Consider the following 23,800-nt stretch of genomic DNA (forward strand, 5'->3'; position numbering starts at 1 on the left):
GAAGAATGCAAGAAAACGCTTTTAGCGTCGGGGCTTCGCCCCGAAAATCACTGATGAATAGTGAGCTATTCTGCAGTGAAAAATGCAAGAAAACGCTTTTTGGCGTCGGGCTTCGCCCCGAACTCCACTGAGCTGTAGATGTCAGGAGAATGCGTTTCTTCAGTGAAGAATGCATGAAAACGCTTTATGCGTCGGGGCTACGCCCCGAAACTCACTGATGAATAGTGAGCTGTAGATGTCAGGAGCAGGCGTTTCTGCAGTGAAAAATGCAAGAAAACGCTTTTTGGCGTTGGGGCTTCGCCCCGAACTCCACTGATGGATAAAGAGCTGTAGATGTCAGGAGAATGCGTTTCTGCAGTGAAGAATGCATAAAAATACTGAGAAATACTGCTTATTTATTCTTATATATACATACATATATATATATATATATATGTGTGTGCTGTACGCACGTTTATGTATAGGGTTAGGGTTTACTGGGCGTTAGGGTTAGGGTTTGGAAAAAAATCGCCCCCCCCCACTCCAAAGTTCTGGATCCGCTAGTGAATTAAACCCCAATGAAAATCTCAGTTACTAAACCATTGGGGCTAGTATGGGCTTGATTAGGGCGCGATTCTGGAAATCCCCAATGAATCCGGAAGTGGGTTTACCCATTCTGGGCCGATATTGGTACGTTTAGGGTTGCCAGTATTGGTCCCTAATGGGAACCTAATGACGCCAATGTGCAAACGGTATGCGCGCCCATTAGGGCGCCATTTGGGCTATTTAGGGCTGCAATTAGGGCAAAGGGGGATAACCCTAATTAAAACTGATACTGGGCCGTAATGGGCATGTTTATAGGGTAGGCATATAATGCCGTTTTTCTTTTTTTATCTCGCGTAGTATATGAGTTTTCCATATTGAATGACACAAAAAAAAACGACAATTTTTAGTCTATATATTTCAGTAGATTTTTATGAGTTTTCAAAAGATTGTAATAATTTCCAGAGATTTCCAGGACTTTTTCGTATATTTTTGCAATGTCAGGAGATTTCCAGGAGCTCCTTGTAAATCTGGAGACCGCGGGGATTTTCGTTGTAAGTTATACAATGGTTTAATTTACACCTAGAATTAGTGGCAGTGCGAGTCCTATGAAAGTGCGGGGCCAACTGCGGTCGCATAGGTTGCAGTGGCCTTAGGTCGGCCCTGCAAAATAGCGGCGTATGCTACGCCGTGGGTCGACTAATAAGTTTTAATTAAAATTGCGAGTCTCAGTTGTAATAAACACAACGTCACAAGATCCAGATTTAAACTAGATTTAGTCTAGTAAAGAGTAATCGAAAAGATTTGTTTTGAAAACAATCTCGACTTGGGATCATACATTGAATTTATTTATCAACTAAATCTAGATGTGACATTAACATAAATCTAGGGTATTTTTTGAGTCTAAGTTTAATTCGACGGTTCTTGTAATTAAGTAAACTACTACTTAAAGTACTAGTTTCTAGATCTAGATCTACAGTTTGAGTTGAGTACTCAGTAAACTTGTAAGTAACTGAGTCTGAGTAAGTCAGTAACTGGTAATTGAGTGTGGTATTATAGTTAGTTAAGTTAGTCATATATGATAAGTAAAAGTAAAGTAATAAAACTTTTTAAAGTTTTTTACTAAACTAAGTCTCAGTTACACAGTAAAGTCAGTTACTGGCTACTAGACTAGTATTACTCTCTATGATTATACTCTATGATTATCAATATCATTATGAAGTCTATTACTATTACTAACTATTAGTATGTCGACTATGTCTAGTACTCTAGATCAGTGAGTAGATGATACTAGATCTAGATCTAGATCTAGCTATCTAATCTAGTACACTACTATTACTACTATTACTATCACTAGTAGAGTACTACTCTACTAGACTAGTACTGACACTGAGTCTGAGTAATCAGACTTATACTTATCAGAGTACTAGATCTAGATCTAGAGTCTAGATCTAGTAGAGTAGTCAGTAGATGATAAATCACAGTAGTCAGTAGATGATAAATCATGATAGTAGATCTAGATCTAGTAATTAATAGAACTAAATCTAGTAGTAGTACTGTAGTAGTACAGTCAGTACAGTCAACATATATTGATAATCATAAAACAACAACAGTGGTAACACTAACAGTGTCTGAGTCTGTATAGATTTATAGATCTAGGCCCAATAGGGCTGACTTAAAAATTCTGTAGTCAGTGTAGTAGTGTTACTGTAGTGTAAATACTGTAACTCAAGGACTAAGGCACTAAGGTCACAGAGTCACAGTGTAGATGTTGTAATAAAATAATTAGTAAACTACTACAGGCACTACACTACTACAGGTGTAGTTGAGTTACTCAGACTCAGTTACTGGCTAGCACTACACTCTACAGTAGTCTACAGGGACAGTCTACAATCATTGAGTCAACACAGCTGTCTACATTAGATCTAATGTAGACTGTTGTGTTGACCTTAATAATTAATAGGCCCCTACACTATTCAGAATTTTTTAGTACAGACAACAGTCAGTGTAGATCTAGATCTAGTTTTGTGTCGACTTTTGTCTTTAAAATTGTCAAAATCACCACCAGAGTCCAGAGAAATTAGATTTGCATCTAGATATCTAGATCTATCTATATATAATATCATATTAATATATTTTAAAATGGCTACCGAACCGGGGTTTGGGGTTCAAATTCTGGTGAAGACTGGGATTTTTAATTTCAGGATCTTCGGGTACCTCTGAGCCCACCCAGCTCTAATGGGTACCTGACACTAGTTGGGGAAAAGTAAAGGCAGTTGGTCATTGTGCTGGTTACATGACACCCTCGTTAACCATAGGCCATAGAATCAGATGACCTTTACATCATCTGCCCTATAGACCACAGGTCTGAAAGGGGAACTTTTTCCTAGAATCATTATGAAATAGGTGTAGGAATATGTTGCTAACCATTAAATTAAGTTAACTCTGTAAAATTGTTTTAAATTGAGCTGAAAGGAATGACTTGCTTAGTATATCAATGTTAAAATTATCTGTACTAAAATAAAAGCTATTTCAGTTTAACAACATTTTTGTTTATCATTTATTGTTTAGGCTAGCCATGTCAGAGACACTTGAAGAATTAGAGGGGGACTGTGATTTTGTGGATGATTTCAAAGAGTGGGAGGTTCTTAATTCTGCTTCAAATGTGTCAGAGCAGCAGAAATCTTTGTCTACTGGTGAAAAAAAACAAAATGAAAATGAAAGACAAAAACAAATCAGCACAGAAGAAAGTAAATCACATGAAAACAGCTCCACTGTGAGACTGAAACATGATGCTGAGTCAAAAACATTATTGAAAGCCAAACTACCAAATACAGATAATCCTAGGAGTAAAGCCTTACCTAGAGATGAACCCAGAAAACTGGATAGTTCAAAGAGCAGTGAAAAAGATTCAACTAAAAAAGTGCAAGCACATAGTAAATCTGAAACCAGTACAAATATTCTTGACTATTTTGAAAAAGTGGAAGCAGACAGATCAAAATCTGAAGCCAAAACTAACACACATGTTCCTAAAACTGCCAGCAGCAGTACTAGCTCTCCCCAGATAGCTGCAGGTAAAAAACATAAGTTACCAACTAAAGATCTTGTCGAGGCAAAAGTTAGAAAAACTGAATTCCAGAGTGAAGTAAAAGGAGCAGATATAAAGAGTCCCAAAATCTCAGCAGCAGAGTCTGAGGAGAAAAAAGAAAAAGACAGTTTACAACAGAAAACTCAGGAGATCTTTGCAGAAGCTAATCTCCCAGAAAAAATGGTTGAAAAGAAAACTGGTGATACCAGTGTAAAGAAGATAGTACCAGAGTTGGCAAAAGTGCCAGTGTTGTCAGAGGCTGAATACCGCAGCCTTGACAATGAACTGGTAGAAGTGATGATGGATGACTTGAAACAACAGCTGATCTCTCACCAAGGTGAGTGCACTCCTCATGGGCTTTTCCCACATTCCTGCTTCTGATTGTAATCTTCTAACCTCTGGTGTACCCGTAATACATTGTTACAAATACTTCATTTTTTAAAATCTGTTTACTCATTTAATTTTTTTTAAAGCTGTTTACACATTCTTCTTTACTTTCACATTAAACTATTTTTTTTCTTATTTTATTCAAAAACACATTTTTAATAAATTATTTATATTATTGTAAAAAAAAAATTATTTACTGATACCTGAACAAAATAAAAGTTTTTTTTTCTTTATATATATTTATTTTTAAAGTACAAGTTTTTCTATCAGGTGACAAGTATATTGTCAGGTTTTCACCTGTAGAGCTTGCAGACTTGGCTGACCCATCCATTCAGGGATTTATTCAGACTCAACCAAATTTGACATTTTATTTTAAACGCCAAGGAAAGTTTAAGAAGAAAAAAGGGTATGTTAGAATCAATTACATTCAATTGAAATTAAACTAAAATCAATATTATTTATATATTGTTACCTTGCTTCTTTTTCATGGATTTTGTGGTGCAAAACATTGTTCAATTGACAAAAGTCGTATACAGTTAGTATATTATTTAAAATTGTTTTACAGAAATGCGGAATCTTATTTTACCCAGTCTATAGTTACTCAAATCATTTTCCAAATATGATGAATCATAATTTACCCAGTTAATAGTTATTCAAAAACAATTTTCAGACATGCAGAATCTTATCTTACCCAGTCTAAAAATATTTAAAATTATTTTCCAGATATGCTAAATCTTAATCTTTCTCAGTCTATAGTTAATGGTATTTAAAATCATTTTCCAAGTATGCCTAATCTTATTTTAGTCTATAGTTACTTTAAATTGTTTTTCAAATATGCTGTATCTTTTTTTAATGTCTATACTCTTCTAAAATCATTTTCCAAATATATACTAAATCTTATTTTACCCAGTCTATAGTTATTTAATTTTTTTTTTTCCAGATATGCTGAATCTTATTTTACTCAATCTATAGAAGTTCAAGCATTTCTACAAAAGTTTCTCCAAGTGAAATTAGTGGAGCCTAAAGTAGAAGTGTCTATTTCATATCTTCATGGACAGAAGGAGCCTGAAATTTGTGAGCTGTTCACTAATTGTCTTGTGTTTTTCTTTTAAGATTTTAGGTAGAAACATTACTTGTATTTCTTTATTCCCAGTTGTAATAGTTTTCAACATTAAAAAGTTATTTTTAGAAATACAACTTGCACAAATATTTTACACTTGGAAAATTAATATTTATATACGAGATAAGCCTAAAGTTTCTAGGAGGATATTTTACTAATTTAAAATAATTGATGGTTGAAATAATACAAATAATAAAGTTAATATGTACATGAACATTTACAATATGATTTTAAAAAAAAGAAAACGCTATATAGATTCATGTTAAAAATTAGAAATTCAATTAGAACATTTTCTAACAGTAAATATCTTTTTGATAATACATTTCAAAATATTTTTAATGACTAATTGTCTCAGTAACTGTCATCAATATGTACAAAAGAACATCAGCCCACAAACTTAGAACATCAGCCTCTTCTCTAGAACTCTAAGAAATAAAAGAAAACAGAACTGTAGAACTAAACTAAGAAATATGAAAAGTACAAGATAATTATAAATAAACAAATCTAAAAAACTAATTACTCTTAAATGGGTCAAAGGTCTCCAATAAGGGATAGACTAAGTCAGGATGACCAGTATTTAATAGCCAAAGACCATCCTAGGATCTCATTTAGTGTTCAATAAAGGTCAAACTTGCACCTATTAACTCTTTGGCTCCGGAATTAATTCGGAATTATTTGCCACTTTTGGACAGAATTAATTTTTCCGCCATTTCATAGTGCGCTACTTTGCTTCGATATAACTTGTATAACTTTGTTATTTATTATTGGAAAATAATAAACTTGATATAGAATTAAAGAGAAATGGATGCTCTTTCCATTTCTTATGTTTTCTAGTTTGCAAATTATGTTGTTTTTGTAATTTTGGGTTTTCAATATAAAAATTTAAAATGGAAAACTCACCAACTGACATTGAAAATATCCATCCAAGTGCATGTTTAAAGAAATTTATTGTTCAAATTGAATTGAAATAGCTTTTTTTCTCATTTTTATCCATTTGTTTACAGAACACCACAGAAGAAACAGCAATAGATGCAAAAAATAATAAACTGGAACTAATAATCCAATGTCACTACTTTAACGAAAAAGCCCATAAAAAAAAGCAACACTCTTGGAACAAAACACTTTTACCCTAAAACTAGTCCAACTGTACAGCATATATATATTTATAGTATTTTCTTCTAAAGTTCTTCATGTACTTAGTATATAAATATTCCTTCTAGTTGTGATATTCATGGAAGCAGTCGATATGAATGTGTGGGTTCGACTCCCATCCAGCGCAAACATAAACCGTTCTCCCTGACCCAAAGTGTTTACATACTCTGTCTTTCTTTATAGTTATAGGTCTCCATTCTCTGAAAATGGATCTTATTCTAGAAGGGGTGTTCAATTTAATCCTATGGTCAGCATAGCTATTTATTTTGCTGACAAGACTATCAACAATGTGATTGTCAAAGAAAAAAACATTCCATCTCAATAGATGCAGTGCTGACTAAGTCTAGGTTGACAACCCAATTTCTTGGTGGAACAAATCTGAAATTGTTCTGTTTCAGTGCCTAGATGATAGATCTAGAGATCTACATCTATCTGATTAGATTTAGATCTAGATAATGTAGAGACAGCTAAACTAGTTCTAGATCTACATTGAACATTAGCTGGGGGTGGAGCTGCTTCATCAGCTGATAAACTTCATCATTTCTAGACCTAGGCCTAGGCCTAGCCGCCTAGGTCTAGACCTATAAATTAATTTACTAGATCTAGATCTATATAATTAGATTTATCAATATCACCATCAGATGAAACAATACCACTGTCATCTGAATTCTTATACTTCTTTATCAAAGAAATATTTAGATCTACAAAGTTTATATTATATGGCCTTGGTTGAAGCTCCATGTTAAAAAAACACGCACACAGAAAAAATAAATGCCATCTCTTTACAAACTTCGTACAAAATAAAAACACGATAAATGAAGGAAATTCCGGATGTTTAGCAAAGGGAAACTATTCTAGATAAAAAATTAAGCAATAAAAAACAAGAATTGGAGAAATGGAAACGAAAAAAATAAATTTGAAATAGCCGATGCCCCCAGCGTTGGTCCGACTTTTTTCCCCTTTTTTAAAATCAACGTCCTGTGCGTTGTTGCGGAGCCAAAGAGTTAATGCCCCTTTGACCAACAGGAAGAATTTTACCCAGAGGCCAGGAGTAAGGCTCTTCCCCAATTCCTCTGTCTGGAGTTTCCCCATCAACTAGATGATCATTTAATCACATCTGTTATTATGAGACACGACCATTTGAGCCAAATCCTCACTTTTCAGTTGGACTTGCCCTTAACCTACAACCTACCAGTACTACTAATGGCAAATGACAAAAAATACTGATTTCAGATAGATGTTACGTCTTTACCAATGTAGCAACTAGAGAAAATTTGTATACAACATGTTTAAATGAAATAAAAGTAATTAATAATCTCAAGCATAACTCTGGACCTTTTTTTTTTTTCTTAAAAATAATAAGCACTGTGATAACATGGATAAATACCCATTCATAATGAGAATGTTTGCCAGTTTCTTTAAAGAGTATTAGGCTATATATTGAAATATAAATAATGTCTTATTTATCTTATCTTATATAATACAGACTACGATTGCGTCCTACGTGTCATGCATATTAACCAATGACTAAAATTCTGCCAAGTCACTGGTTTTCCTGGTTAGCTCAGGCAACCCATTCCATGCTCTAATAGCACTAGCACTGCCTTTCTCTAATATTTAGGAAAATAATCTTACTTATCATAATGATGATGTTTTTTTTTTATTGTTATCTCCCCAGTGAGTTTCACAGCATTGTTAGATAAAAATGGCTTATTATTGAAACTTGTGAAAACTTTTGAAGGTAAATTTTATAGATATTTTTTTAAGCTTAAGATTTACTAGAAAACCTATTGTAAAAATCTGCATTGCTAGCCAAAACCAAGCACTTTTTTTCTTACTTGAATTTGTATATATTCTGCTTGAAAATTTTGCTAATGATAGTTAAATAATCTAGTTTAAAAAATGCTTTTGATTTTCTGATAGATTCAAAGCCCAAAACAGATTCTAAGGAAAGTTTTGATGTGAACAATGTACCAGCTCAGGCCACAACTTTGATTTTGAAAACTTTGTTCCCTTTCTGCAAGTCAATAGCATTGCCCGATGAACGAATAGTCTATAAAAATCAAAATTTCAAGGGGTATAAACATTTTCTTTACTATTGTTGTTTCTTTGTTGTTTTGAAGTAATGGTACAAAATAAATTGAACAGCTCTCCATCTTCAAAACAAGAGTTAATACAATATCTACTCCCATATTTTCTTTTATTCTATTTCACTATTTCTTCTTCAAATTGGCTGATACTGCTACAATTAACTTCTCTATCTGTAAGTCTATAAAATGTTTAAAAGAAAAATATTGCATCACCATAGGGCTTAAAGTCAGCTCTAATTTAGTAAAAAAGACATACCGGTACATGTATATTGTTATGTCATCATTAAAAAGTATTTTGGTTGGGTCTATTTAATTTGTTTTAGCAGTCACCAAAAGGGGAATAGCCACTATTAGTTTTCTGTTTTTTTGTCTATCCTTCCATCCGTAAGTCCTTGTTTTGATAGTAAAAAACTAGAAAAGATATTGAAAATCCAATATTATGATATTTTAGATTTTTCTTTTCTGAAAGCGAAACGTTTCATTTTTTACATTAATTGTGCAGTTTTTTTCATAAAAATTATTATTTTTACAACTATTCACTTGTTTGTTTGGTTGTTTATTTGTTTTATATGTTTTGATGTATCTTCAGAGAGAATTTCTAGTTCAACCTCCCACAGGATGAGATGAGTGGGCAGAGTTTGAACCTCGGACCATATATAAGTCCGAACGACAGTCTAGCACTTAAACTGCATGACCAGGCAGCTATCACTACATTCGATATAGCATTATTTCACATTGTACAAGTGGAGTGCCATATAGAATGCACCACATCATATAGCCAATCGGCCTAACAATGCAATAATATCTGGAACACATTCGATACCTACAAGTTTCTTTTTTATTTTTTTGTATTACCGGAAATAGGGTTGTGGTTGTTAATAGTATGCAGTTCATAGCTTCTGTTATTCATGCTAAAAGTATTGAAGCCTGCCATTTAAGCTGCATGAGTGGACCACTTTGGGGGCCGATTCTAAGAAACTACCTTTGTAACATTGCTTTTACTTTCATGAATATCTATTTTAGGTTTAAGTATTTTGACATTTTTGTTTGTTAAATTCTGTTTGCAGCAATAATTACTACAATTTTTTTTTTTAAATGTTTACAAATGTTGAGAAGTACTGCTTCGTTTCCCTGCTTGAAAATATTTGCTAATTAAAGGATACTTTTTTTTCAGAGCTACCAAAGTTTTCTATCCCAGTGAACCTTGGATAGAGGCAGTACTAGAATGTTGTGTAGACTTTAAGTACAGAGCTCAACCATTAGCTGTTGTGTTCAAATCCAAAGATGCGATTGGTAAGTGAGGACATTTACATTTATGTCATACTCCATACATCCATATTTATACAGACGGATCAGCTTTCAAAGCTACCATCATTGCTGGTCTTGGTGCCTTCCTGGTCTTCCCTAAAAATAAACACTTTGAGATAAGCGCACCCTGTGGTGATTACTGCTCAAACTTCCAAGCCAAAATTGAGGCAATTACTCCAGACAGTGGAAAACAAATTATATGAAGGAGTGCAACCACCATCAGATATTTTTGTCTTTACAGACTCCCAATCTACTCTGCAAGCACTTAACAGCAGCACCTCAAACAGCCCAAGAGAGTTGACAACACTCATTGTGATAATCCACCAGATGATATCAAAATTAAATATCAATATTACACTACAGTGGATCCCTGGACACATTGGCATCATGGGAAATGAAAAGGCAGATAAGCTATCAAAGGCAGGTTCATCTATGGAACAACCAGATAGACCTGTTAACTACCTCACCTTAAGGTCAATGTTAGTCAACAATCACAAAAACCAATGGGCATCAGCCTAACAAACTGGACAGTATTAACTTCCTCCCCCGCAAAGAACAATCTACAATCTTCCAACTAAGAACAGGACACACACCACTATTAAATTACCACCTGAACAAAATAAACTCCACACAACTACCCCTTTGCAGACATTGCGCCCACCCCTTTGAAACCGTAAACCATATCCTCTTTGAATGCCCCTCCCTAATCCACCTTAGGCAGACCCTACTTCCACTACAGCCCAACATAACCAACACCCTTTACGGCAGTGCTGAACAACTGAAGAAAACAGCACACTTTTTTTCCTTGGCACAGTCTGCAAAAGAGCTCACAGCTCAGCAGCAATAAAGCTGGCTAGAAGAAGAAGAAGAAGAATGTCATACTCAACCCCAGGAATAGATGTCATAAGGACAGTCATTGTAGCTTGTACTATTGACTGTTGACCTAAAATGCTCTAGTTCTCTCTAAAATTATGTCATCTTGCTGATGCTTTTATTGTTAGGCAGCTGTCTTGTCACTTTATTTATATGGATTTATTGTTGCAATTCATTTTATTTTCTAAGTGAAGATGTAATTTCCAAAGTATAAATTAATATATACTTATTTATTTAAACTTTTGTTGCTAGAAAGTTGCGCCTTTAAAAAAATATTTATACTTTTTAAAATAAATCTTAAGTTAGAAAAAATATATTTACTTCATCATGATTGGCAAACCTGTTTAGTATTATCTCCCATTGTGAAAGTAATAAAACTACCAAAAAATCCTAAACTTTCGAGTCCATCTTTTATTTTTGAAAGTTAAAAAGGAAGCAAGTTCTGAACCCAAGATGAACAGTAGTGTTGATGCCAAAAAAGAAGCTGTTGGTTCCAATCAAAATGACAAGGCCAGCAATGATGATAAAAACATATTGTAAGTTGCATCTGACATTTTGATGAGAAATTGCTAATCTAACAATCATTGCTAAAATATACATGCTAATAATAGGTAAAAATGTAGAGAAATTTTAATGTGGCCTTTGCTATGAAAATCTAATGTTAACTTAAATGTATCTAAATTTCATTTTTTTATCCATTTTTGTAATCTTTGCTAAATGTAAAAAAATTTGAAATTGGCAAGTGTGCTATGTAATGTTTAACACTTCTAAATCTTATTTTACAAAAAAAAAAAAAAAAAAAAAGGTCAAGGAATGAGTTTGATAGCGCTTATAGATCAGTAGTTCTAAAAACATTATGTATATGTAGGTCTGCTAATAATCCTACCGAGATCCTATTTCATAGTCCAGCAACCACTGTAATCAGTATCCAATGTAAATATTGTACTTATTTATTGAATCAGTATATGTTTGTTAGTTCCAGTTTGTCTGGAAAAAATACGCATGATGCAGATGCTGACATCTCCAGTATGACGCTAGATGTCTGCTCTGGGATGCTTGAGTCGCTCAACAAGTTAAAAAAACTGGGCACAAACAATCCTGATGTACTAAAAATATTAGAAGTAAGTGAATCTATACATTTTATTTTAATATCTCAATGGAAGAATTTTATTTCAGTTTTCAGTAACATTTTATTGGGGAAAAAAAAAGGCCATTTACTCTTGATTGTTTTGATCCCTGTGTTTCAGATGCAGACACAAATCGCCTCCCTTCACCAATCACTGAGTCAGTCTGTCAAAACAAGCTCATCTTTAGATCCATGGTCAGTAGGACCTTCTGATACATTGGACAGCGATAGCTCTTCTGATCAGCAAGAAAGACTTTCCAAGAGGAGAAAGAAGAAACAGGAAGAGGAAAAGAGGATGATAAAGCAGCTGAAGGAGATGGAGGACATCCAGAAGATGATAGATGAGGCTGATGAGGAGTCTCGACAGAAGGAAGAAAACATTAAGCGCTTGAGAGAGCAGGACCAGCAGAAGACAAAATCTGGGGAGGAAAAGAAATCCAAGCTGAACTGGGCAAGGAAAATCATAGAAGAAGCAAAACTAACTGGGGGCTCACCCACAGGGGACAGCTCTAAACAAGAGGCACAGCGAATGCTTCGTGCAAGAGAGGAAAGGCTGAAAGAAGAAGAGGAAGCCAAAAAGAGGGAAGAACTGAAGAAGTTAATATTCCCAGATGTGAAAACAGAAGAAATGAAACAGGAAATACAACAGCCATTAAAACAAGAGGAAACGACACAAGAAACATCCAATCAAGAAGGCACATCAGAAGAAACAAACAAAAACAGTGAGAAAGTGAAACTAGAAACTTATCAAGAGGTAACTTTGAACCTTTGCACTTTTAATATTTAATAAGTACTTTTATAATGATTTGTCATCCAAATCCTTTAAAATTTACTATAGTATAGTGCATTAGCTTTAACCATAAAACTAAATGATTCACTTTTCTTTTCCAGAAGTCACAGTCTAGTACTACCTCAGAGAAGTAAGTAGTTTTGTACAAGTATTAAAATTTTGTTCCTTCAAAGTTCTTACACATACACACACAAACCTTTTCATTTATTTTTTAATGTAAAAGATAGCCTAGTTCAGTTTGTTTTTAATTATGGATTTTATGGGCATAAAAAAAATGTGAAGGAGGTTCACTCACTAACTTAATACCCATTTTCATTTCAAGTGCTAATGACAAAGTAAAGTAAAGTTTCCCTTTCAGATCATGTGGTCTATAGGGCAGATGGTGTAAAGGTCATCTGTTTATGTTGCCAGCACAACAACCAACTGCCTTTACTTTTCCCAACTAATGTCAGGTACCCATTAGAGCTGGGTGGACTCAGAGGCACCCAAGGATCCTGAAATTAAAAATCCCATTCTTCACCTGGATTCAAACCTGGGACCCACTGGTTCAGACACCAAGCACTTTATCAGTCAGGCACAGTGTCTCTTTTAAGTTTTGTAGTTAGTTAATATTTGTACCAGCATCATTAAATTTATTTGGCTTTTTCCCACAGTTATTGAAAAATTATTGATTATTGTTGGCCTCCTTCAATCATAGAATAACTATGGTTCATCTCGTAGAATAGAAAACTTTTTTCATGTGACTGTGGAGCCCTATTCTTGAGAGACATTGCCGTCCATATGTATCACAGGTTAAGGTGGCATTCGCTCCTCACGCATCCTTTCAGCCTGGTCTACTCATCCGCCTGTAAAGCTCATGCCCTTGTTCGAAGCAACCCCACTCCCAGACCATAGTGCCAACAATCAGTTGTCGGCCAAGGTTTGCATACTTTCCTATGTATACTGCACATAATTTACCAATGCTGTTTAAATGCAGTTTGCACAAGTGGCTGACCAGATTACAATTGGGCACCAACACTATAAAAGTATATACATTTTGCAGAAGTACTCATAAAGGAACTTCTCAAGCTTTTTAAACCATGCACTGTCCTCTACTGTGGATATTGAATCAGTACATATGGTGCAGTTCCATCATTGATCCCTCCCCGTCCGCCAACCAGTTGTTTAATAAGGTCCTTCCCCTCACACTTACTTATTCTTTTTAGCCATTCAATTGTGGCTGATAAGGAGAAAATATTTGTGTTGCTTTGTCTCCTCCTATGGAACAGTCACACCCACACACTTGTCTGGCCCATAATAATAAAATGCCTTCATTTTAATGTCCTCCATACCATTTTTTGAGTCTGTGATCTATTTCTTTTTTGTAAATAAAAGTCTTAACAAATTTGTGTCCCTTTGTTTCTAGCCCCTAAAGATAAAATACTTTTGCTTTTTTGAAAAAACTAGTTGAACATCTCTTCCATAAAAAATCCCTCCCTTCCCACATGAACACTTATTACATTTTCCATTCATGAGTTTGAGATGCTATATACTAGATTAATTGTTGTAATCCCCCCCCCCCTCCTTTTGATAGATGCAAGCATAAAATCATTTTTGTTTTTCTTTTTACAGTTCTACAAATGAGTGTGTCATTTACTCTGAGACTGAATACAATCAGATAGTGGCCAATAACACAGTGTTGCCCTCTCAGTACTTCATCCAGCTTGGCTACTTTAATAATAGGCAATGTCCTGTCCAATGCTGCCCAGCAACCAAGTTTTTCAAAACCGCTGCTTCTTTCATGGACCACTGGGAGATTTTTCATAAACCAAACGTGAGAACTCTTATTGATGTTCTGTTGAGTACTAGATTATGAGTTATTTAGTTTTTGTTAAATCAAAATTTTATTATATAAAACATGGCGCTGTGGAAAACGTGATCAATTCCAAATTGTGTTGGTTTTTTTTTTAATCGAGACTGAAGCTGAATAATTAATATTATTCTTTTGTTGCAAATAGAATATCAAATATATTTTCATAAAGTCCTCTATTCAACAAAAATATGATATTTAGGTAACAAATACATTTTATCCACTAGTATTATGAGCCATACCCTGTATTTATTTCATACTAATTGCACTAACTCTTGAAAGAAGTCAGAATAATTGAATTATAAAACTATTTAAAAAAAACAAACAAACAATGCTGTGAAGTTGGTAATACAGTTGTCTCAGTAAAATGTGCTTAATATTAGTTCTGAAAATCATTATGTATCAGCTTTTACTTGACCTCAGCAGTTAAAAAAAAAAGAGTAAAAAAAAAATAGTCTTTATGAATCGTATAGCTGCCTGTTCATGTGGTATGTGCTTTAGACTGTCATCTCAATGGAGCCGGGTTCGAACCCTGCTCACCATCCACCGTGATCCTGCAGACAGTTTGGGGATGGATGTTATAAACTTCAAATCTTAAGTCCAAAACATGCAAAACAAAAAAGAAATACTAATATTATTAAACACTTAAAATCACCTTTATTCATTTATAACAATTTTTTTCTAATAAGATTTCTCAATAAACGGGTATGCGTACAATGAAACTACAAGATATTCAAGAATATGAATTTTTTATTTTTTTTTAATTTCTTCTTCTAATTTCAGGTAACAATGAGGTTCTGCCCCAAGTGCTCAGCCTATTTTATGAATATCTCAGAGTTAGAGAGCCACTTGTCCAAAAGACATTCCTATACAGACCTTAAAGTAATCAACAGAATTACTCAAGAGGCCAGGGTCAAGGTTGTGTCCAACCCCAGCTTTAGAGATCCAGGAAGATTTGTGGGGCCAGTCATTTAGATTATTTGTTTTTTTTTTCCTAATTGTTATTTTTAGGAAAGGGGGGGGGAGTTGTTATTTGTTAATTTTTTTTATGAATGTATTGAACACTGTCATGGGTAATGATTCTTTACTTTAAAATGAATTCTTTAGATCCTGCAGTCTAAGAGAGTAGGTTAATATTTAACAAACAATTTTTCCTATCCTTTTCTACATTTTTATCCATGTCTGTAATGAAATTATCAAGGGTTATTGTTCCTGCTTGAATTAAAAATTTTAAACAGGCTATTGCCCTTTTTCTAACAGCCAATTAAATTAAGTTTAAAATATATCAGGCATGAAGTTTAATACAATTGTAAATAATTTATTATTAGCAAAATAAATTGCATGTGAAATAAAAATGAACAAATGCTACCAATGCTTCTACAGATGTAGGCTTGGTTCTGGAGTGATGAGACTGCTGAGGTAAAAAAAAAAATTGTGTCTCTGAAATATTATGAAATTGCTATATATTGACTGTACTGTAAACCAAAAATAAACTCTTTATTATAACTAATCACTTGGAATGAACTAAATGAAATAAATCATACACCATTTAATTCAGTGTAAATAAGTGCAAGTGATGTGCAATAAGTATTTTATTTTTAATAACATTTCTATCGTTTGTTTGTTTTTAAGCTATAGAACAGAGGTGGCCAACCTATGGCGCATGCGCCAAAAGTGGCGCATTGCACAATTACAAGTGTCGCTTTTTTAACCGGATAAAAAAGTCAAGAATAAGCATGCCAGTTTGCAAAAAAATGATAATAACCGATTTCTACTAAAAAAAAGCTCTACATTTCTAGCTCTTACATTGCCCAAATTGAACTAAATGTTTATTAAAAAAATCAGAGCAAAAAACACATAACACATTGATTTAATGTAATATTTTTAAAATATTACATATATACATGATCTTTCTTTTTCATTAGTATTGGAGATTTTTATGTTACCTATTTAAGCTTTTCATTATTAGAAAAAAAAAAAGATTATTTCAACATTTTTAAAGAACTTATGGGCCTTAAGTCACTCTCTGGAAAAAAACAGATGGTCAGACATATTTGAGGAAACAAAGTCATGTCTAGCAAATCATCAAGTAAATAAAGTAAACTAAATTGTAAATAACTGGTAAAGTTACTGGAACTGTAATCTTGCTTAAAAGAATTTTAGATAGTACTCTTCTGAGATATTGCTTTATACACCAAGAGGCTGTGTGCGACACTTGCAGCATGTTATGGATACCAGTTGTGAGATGTTTCAATACAATTAGGAAAAAGAGGATAAAACAGAAGAGAATTTAGAGAAAATTGTGATTTGTAAAATTCTTTTATTGCGAGTTGAGTTAAACTTCATGGCAAGGAGAAAGGACACATTGATTTCTAGCATTCTAAATGATATCACTGATTCAAAATAAAATTAAAACTGTTTATCTTTCATTAAAAAAAATATTTTTGAGTAGATTACCAAATTTAAAAGAACAAAGTATTGAAGATTAAGTCAGTTCTACAAAATACACTGAAGAGTGGGTTGAATGTTTTTGCTAATGAGGACTACTGCATGCTTTCATTTACAATCAAATTCTCAGTTACTAAGCGAAATATTCTGAAAATTCCTGACAAACGGAACTATTAATCTGAAAACAAATTTTGTAGTGAACTAGGAATTAGATGAATTTTACTCAACACCAAATGTCATATGAATGATAAAATGTGGTGATCATTGTCCTGTTCACATTTTATAGAAGTAAAGCATTTTCATTCATGAAAATAATCAAAAGCAAACTGAGGTCATGAAATTAATTCTTAATATTACAGATTTGGTGAAAGCAAAGCAAAATTTTCAAAACTTGCTAAAGCTAGTTATATACCAGTGTATATATATATATATATATATATATATATATATATATATTTCCTGTATCTGAAATTTTTTCAAAATTATTTAAACTGCTAACAGTGTTCATAAATTATAAGTAGTCTATAGGTCACACAGAAATAGTCAATTAAAATTAGAAAGGCAGACTAAAAATGTTAACAAAGACAGACTTCTTATGTAAAGTTGTTGTTTTTTTTTTCATTCCCTTTCTCTTCTTTACATAAATGTATATAATAAACCAAATATATACAAATAACCATATTTTAAAAGACTGAAACATGTAAATTTAAAGTGGCGCATCTGAATCAGATATGAAAACAATTGGCGCACGGAAGGAAAAGGTTGGCCACCCCTGCTATAGAGTGTCAGTGCACTATGATGCAGTATCTTATAAAGACAAGCAGGGGAAGGGTGGTATTTTGGAGAAAGTTTTCATGCCGCCTGAAATAAGGTTATTATTATCATTTATATGGGTCTTTTCTAGTATTTTAGAATAATAAAAAAAAATCCTGGGATTTAAACTCGATTGTTCCCATAGTTCTTATGCTTTAGGTTAAGAACTAAAAATTTGACTAATAATTCCAGTTGATATTTCAGTATTGGTGTTCTTATCTATCTTCTAAACTATAGACAGTACTTCAAAAAAGATGATGATTACGTCCTACATGTGTCTCTAGGTCAATCTTATCATGCATATTAATCAATGACTTAAACTCTGCCAAGTCACTGGTTCTCTTGACTGACCAGGAACCTATTCCATGCTTTAATAGCACTAGGTAAGAAGCAGTATTTGTACAAATTAGTCTTAGCATATGGAACAAGGAAGGTGCCTTTATCTTTCTGAGCATCTTTAGGTTGTGTTTTTTTTTTTTGAAAATTATGTCTCAGTGTTTTATGTATAATTGCTACCAAGGCCAGCGCTAACAATTGCAGGGTCCTATGTGAAACGGTTTGTGCAGGGCCCTGTCTGGGTAGGGATAAGCAAAATGTCAAAATTAAGATTTTGTATTTGAAAATACATTCATCTTTGCAATAAATTTTTATTAAATGAAAGCTGACAATGCTTTTTTTTTATCGCTCATAGATTTGCACCCCAAAGTGACAATTTTGTCTATTTTTCAGGAAATTTTTATGACTTTTCAGGAGATTTTAATAATTTTAGGAGATTTCCAGGACTTTTTCGTATATTTTGCAATTACAGGAGATTTCCAGGAGGCCCTGGAAAATCAGGAGGCTGCTTAGACCCTATTTTTATATATAAGTTGTAATGGTTTAATTTATTAATTAAGTCGGCCCTGACTGCTACTTTACTTTAAGTCTTCTATCCTGAAGGGTCTCTAAATTTATTATTTTACTAAAGGTGTTACTCTAATCAAATGTGAATATTTGTTTTTTATGAATCTCACTGCTCTATTTTGTGTCTGTTCTAGTTTCTTAATATTTTCTTGTTAATTAATTTTTAAACTAGAAAATTGTTGCTTCGCAGATATATTTCACAAAAAAAAAAAAAACTAAGCTCTAAGTGTAATATGTAACGTTTTTGTATTTATTTTTCTGGTGGATAAATTATTTAGCCTAATGAAATATTGAACACATAGAATTATAAATTCCTTTTTAAAAAAATTACTTTGAAACAACATAAATAACAAAATGAGATTCAAGGGATCCAGATTCTTAAAATGTTGATTTTATCACTGCATGAGCAGTTTATTAAATAAAGATTTTAACTTTTAAAATTCTTAATTGGCATGTAATACTATTTTATGAGGCTCTGTGAGCGGTAAAGCACTTGGCTTCTGAACCGGGGGTCCCAGGTTCAAATCTTGGTGAAGACTGGGATTTTTTAATTTCGGCATCCTTTTGCGCCTATGAGTCCACCCAGTTCTAATGGGTACCTGACATTAGTCAGGGAAAAGAAAAGATGGTTGTCGTTGTGCTGGCCATATGACACCCTCGTTAAATGTGAGACACAGAAACATATGACCTTTACATCATCTGCCCCATACATCTCAAGGTCTGAAAGGGGGAACTTTACTTACATGCACAATGCAACTTTCCAGAATTTTTTTGTTTTGCCTTCCCATTATCACTAACATCACATCCTAGACGAAGTCAGTTTCTAGATGAGTTCTACTAGTTGTTACATCTTTCTGTTTTATCTTCAGTCCAGACATCTGTTTTACCTCAGACATTCTATTCTAACTAGTTGGAGTAAGAATCCGGGTGAAGTTAAACACACACACACAAAAACTATGTTTCTTATGGTTGGTACTACCCTGTATACTATACCATGTCCAACTATCAACAGTGTTCAAACCTTTCCTGTTTTAAAGGTGGAAATATCTAGTTGTTTTAGTGGGTTTTGTTTTTTTTTTGGTTGTTTTTTCGCAATTCTTTTTTTTTTTTTTTTTTACAAAGCTTATATCAATTTACTCTGTTGTTACAAATTTAGTTCATGTTATTTCTCCCACCTCCCATTCTCGGATCAAGTTGAATGTTTGCACAATTATGCATTGTTGAAGACAATACATGAATCAATGAAAATAAATAGTCAATTAATTAGTGATAATTAATTAGTTTTGTTTGATATCGAAAGGGGAGATAAATCCTGCAGTGTTGATATATATATATATATATATATATATATATATATGGCAGTAATTGTGTGTTTCTTTCCCTTTAATCCGTTTTTTAGCGGCCCCCGAAAGGGGTAAAGACGCTATTAGTTTTGTGCGAAATGTCTGTCCGTCCGTCCCGTTTAGATCTCGTAAACTAGAAAAGATATTGAAAATCCGACATCACAATATTTTAAACCAGTGATGCCCAAAATACGGCCCGCGGGCCTAATCCGGCCCGTGAAGTAGATTTATCCGGCCCGCTGAAACATAGCTATAAAGTATATAAAATTATTATTATTATATTATTATTATTATAGCTTTTATATAGCGCTACATTCATGCTTATAGCATGCTCAGAGCGCTTTTGGTCCAATCTCATTTGTGGACCAGTGGGGGGGGGGGGGGTATCTAGGCGTTGGTTTTCCGTGCTGTAAACACTCTTCCCACCCTTTTCTTTACCTTTGTTAGGGCCCTGACTTTTTCTCTGATGGATTGGTACCATGACATTGAACATTTGTAGGCTTGTGAAATGGGAGAGCCAAAGAAACTAACAGTGAACTCTGAATTCAGAATCTAAACACTGGTACCATGACATTGAACATTTGTAGGCTTATGAAGGGAGAGCCAAAGAAATTAACAGGAAAAGCGAACATATCTTTACTTTTCGGTGAAACATGGTAATAAGCCAACAGATTTGTTTTAACTCTTTCTCGCCGTCATTACTTCTCCACGGTTCGACGTTTTGCTCATTACTATTTCACTCCCCTGTTAAGATTGGGCTTCAATAGCTTTGTCGTTTGTCATCAGAAAATGTATTTGGTATAGAATTAAAGGGAAATGCATGCTATTTTTATATAGCACAAAATAAAGTTTATACAATCAAACATTAATTCAATTTAATGAGGTCAAATCAACGATGGTATCGTCAATGAGAAGAGAAAGAGTTAAAAACAACCACATATTGTTACGTATTTTTGAATCTTCTGGCTAAATGTACTAGTAGGCACACAAATAAAAACACTGCAAAGAACTTGACGACTCAACTTTCAGCTTCATATAACTTTATTGACTATTAACTCTAACAATTCGTCACTGTAACATGTAGCGTAGAAGACTGTACAATATTTGTCAGTTTACAGTTAGCTATACTTCGTTGCAATTCATCTTTTCTCAACTTGCATCGAGCCGTATTCCACAGAACAGACCAACGACACACTTCCCACTGTCGCTCCAGGTCTCCCAAAACTGAACCAAGTCGTACTCAAGTCTACCGAATCAGAGCCGCACACGTCTTACATCGACTGTATGGACTGTAACGGCTCAAGTCCACTGTAGTTCGCTGTATAGACTTTAACGACAGTAGTCCACTCCAGTTAACTTTACCCTAGTTAACTTGCATCGAATCGTACACATCTCTCTTCTACTGTCTCGCACAGTAGACAACAGTAACGACGACTCTAAACTCTACCGACGACTCACTCACGACTGAAATTTTACATTAAATCTCTGGTTTATATAGAGTCCCTAATTACTCCTCCAAAGTTGCACGAACACTGCTGGTATCTTCTGGAACAACACGTGAGGAAACGTCACATCCTGTCTTTGTTTATACATGTACATTCCAGAGAACAGTCGCTCCTGTGTTATCTCGTCGGGGTCACACGTTAACCTCTTCTTGTCACTGGTCATTTGTAACAATATAATATAATCAGATAGCCAAACAAATGTGACGATATTCTTGGTTTTAGCCGCGATTAAAAGATTATTTATCTACGCCTAGAGGTTGGAGGTACGTTGGGAGTTAGGAATATTTACCATAAACAGATAAGAAAATGAATCGTTGCTCACATTTTAGCCAGACAAATGAATCCAGTTTTCGACGCGTAAAAATAAACTCGCAATATCCCATTAATTAATGTAAGCACAAGTTTCCAATAAATTTGTTTCAGGTCAATTTTATTTGATTTTCGGTCATGTGGCCCGCGACACGAGTGTTGGACATTAAAATGGCCCGCAGATTGAATTAGTTCGGGCATCACTGTTTTAAACCATTCAAAGTTCTGATGCAACGGCTACTTTTTTTTTTCTGAAATCGAAAAATCTAATTTTTAAAATCAGTTATGCAAGCATTTTTTAAAGAGAAAAAGCTAATTAGTATGCATTATAAGTTAGACCTAATTTAAAACGAATAGTAATCTTGTAAACTTCATTTTCCACAACCTTTTATTTATTGTGAAAATCAATTTTTTTTTATTTTTTTTGGGAGGATTCGAATAAGAGGTTGAGCCTTTTCAAAACATTTAGATCAATTATAAGACATCAATTAGGCCAGGGGAGGCGCGGTGACTGAGCGGTAAAGCGCTTGGCTTCCGAACCGGGGGTCCCGGGTTCGAATCCTGGTGAAGACTGGGATTTTCAACTTTGGAATCTTTGGGTGCCTCTAAGTCCACTCAGCTCTAATGGGTACCTGACATTAGTTCTGGAAAAGTAAAGGCGGTTGGTCGTTGTGCTGGCTACATGACACCCTCGTTAACCGTAGGCCACAAAAACAGATGAACTTTACATCATCTGCCCTATAGACCACAAGGTCTAGTTAGGCCAGGTTCACATCTAACTTTACATTCACTTTCACTTATCCTTTGATCTGCGGGACCGTTGGGGCACTACACAAGATTTGTTAACCTTCTTTCTCCATTCTTATTTCTCATTTGTCTTTGAAATAATTTCATTCGGATGTTCTTTCTGAAAATATTGAAGCCTGCCTGGGTGGACCACTTCGGGGGCCGATTTTGAGTTTGTGTTTCCACACAAACTGTCTTTTGTAGCCTTGTTTTTTTTTGTTTTTTTTTGTTTATATTTTGCTTGTTTATGTTTAGACTCATGACTCTTAGGCCCTATAATGTCTTATAAAATGTTCATGTTTAAGCATTCTGCTAAGATTATGTCTTGTTCATTTGCTTTCTGTTAACTTCCGTTGGACTTCTAATTTATACAATAACACTACTGCTGTGGAGGAAAGTCTCAACGAAATAGTGAAAGTGTGATTTGCCGTCAATTTTAGTTTAGCTGTGCTAGTAATATTATTTGTTTCCTTTTGTAGTAGTAGTATTACTTTGTTCTGTTATGCACATTCCGTATTGCAACGACACTTTACCTGTTGGTGTCTTATGTGCGGAATTATTTTACTCATCACGCAAGATAGCAACACACGCATAGGCAGAGCCGTAGTGATGAGGTGGGCAAGAGCGGGGGGGGGGCGCAACACGCAACCTATATTTCTATATTGTAAATGGGGGGGGGGGGGGTTGTACGCCAATAAAGTACCTTGTCTGCAGAGCGCACGTTTTGTTCACTACGCCTCTGGGCGTAGGACGTAATTTCTTTTCTCTTTTTAAAGGAACGTTTTGTAATATATAAGAAAAGACGAGAGCTGAAAATGTCTATGTCCATTCCGATGGAGCTAGGATTTAGGATTATAATGTTCTAGCCTTGCTCAAGTTTTTCTGTGGGATACAATAGACCCTATGTCTAATAAAACTACTAAACGTGCTTGATCAGTTGATGCTCACAGGTGTGTGCAAAGTATGTCAATAAAATAAAAAAAAATTATAGCTTTTATCTAGCGCTACTTTCATGCTTATAGCATGCTCAGATCGATGTGGTCCAATCTCAGTTGTGGACCAGTGGGAGGAGGGGGTAGCTGGGAGAAGGTTTTTTCGTGCTGCCTTTAGGCGCTCAGTAAACACTCTACTCGAGTCGGGTGTCGAGCCCCCTTCATAGGTAGCCAAGTTCAATCGTACTTAACCTCTCGACCACGCATCTCACTTCACAGGGACTAAAGTCTACAGCCGTGGTTGGCCTCAATATTTTTTTTTCTTCACCAGGATACACAGTAAAACTACCGTATAGGCCTATAAGAAGCCACGGTGGCCTTTTTCAGTATTAAACCATCATCCCCTGTGTTGTCTACCGGTTGGGACTTGTCTTACGTGTTCATTTTGTGGAGGCT

The 23,800-nt window shown here is 34.4% G+C and overlaps 1 protein-coding gene across 6 annotated transcripts; it reads left to right on the plus strand.

Moving 5' to 3' along the window:
• Nucleotides 1-1,258: 1,258 nt before the first annotated feature.
• On the plus strand, nucleotides 1,259-19,735 carry LOC106062591 (uncharacterized). Of its 6 annotated transcripts, none has more exons than XM_056019164.1 (13): nucleotides 1,259-1,412; nucleotides 3,094-3,947; nucleotides 4,268-4,403; nucleotides 4,938-5,071; nucleotides 7,948-8,010; nucleotides 8,193-8,346; nucleotides 9,534-9,652; nucleotides 10,965-11,076; nucleotides 11,517-11,661; nucleotides 11,788-12,420; nucleotides 12,558-12,586; nucleotides 14,068-14,269; nucleotides 15,089-19,735. In XM_056019164.1, exons 2-13 carry the CDS (start codon nucleotides 3,101-3,103, stop codon nucleotides 15,278-15,280), a joined length of 2,766 nt encoding a protein of 921 aa, XP_055875139.1. In that variant the 5' UTR covers nucleotides 1,259-1,412; nucleotides 3,094-3,100; the 3' UTR covers nucleotides 15,281-19,735. The 6 variants fall into 6 exon arrangements, with proteins under 6 accessions (XP_055875139.1, XP_055875142.1, XP_055875137.1 ...); XM_056019167.1 differs by having other exon boundaries at nucleotides 1,292-1,442; XM_056019162.1 differs by having other exon boundaries at nucleotides 1,401-1,526.
• The last annotated feature ends 4,065 nt before the right edge of the window (nucleotides 19,736-23,800 follow it).

Source organism: Biomphalaria glabrata, chromosome 2 (assembly GCF_947242115.1).
Source record: "Biomphalaria glabrata chromosome 2, xgBioGlab47.1, whole genome shotgun sequence".
Taxonomy (NCBI): Eukaryota; Metazoa; Mollusca; class Gastropoda; family Planorbidae; genus Biomphalaria; species Biomphalaria glabrata.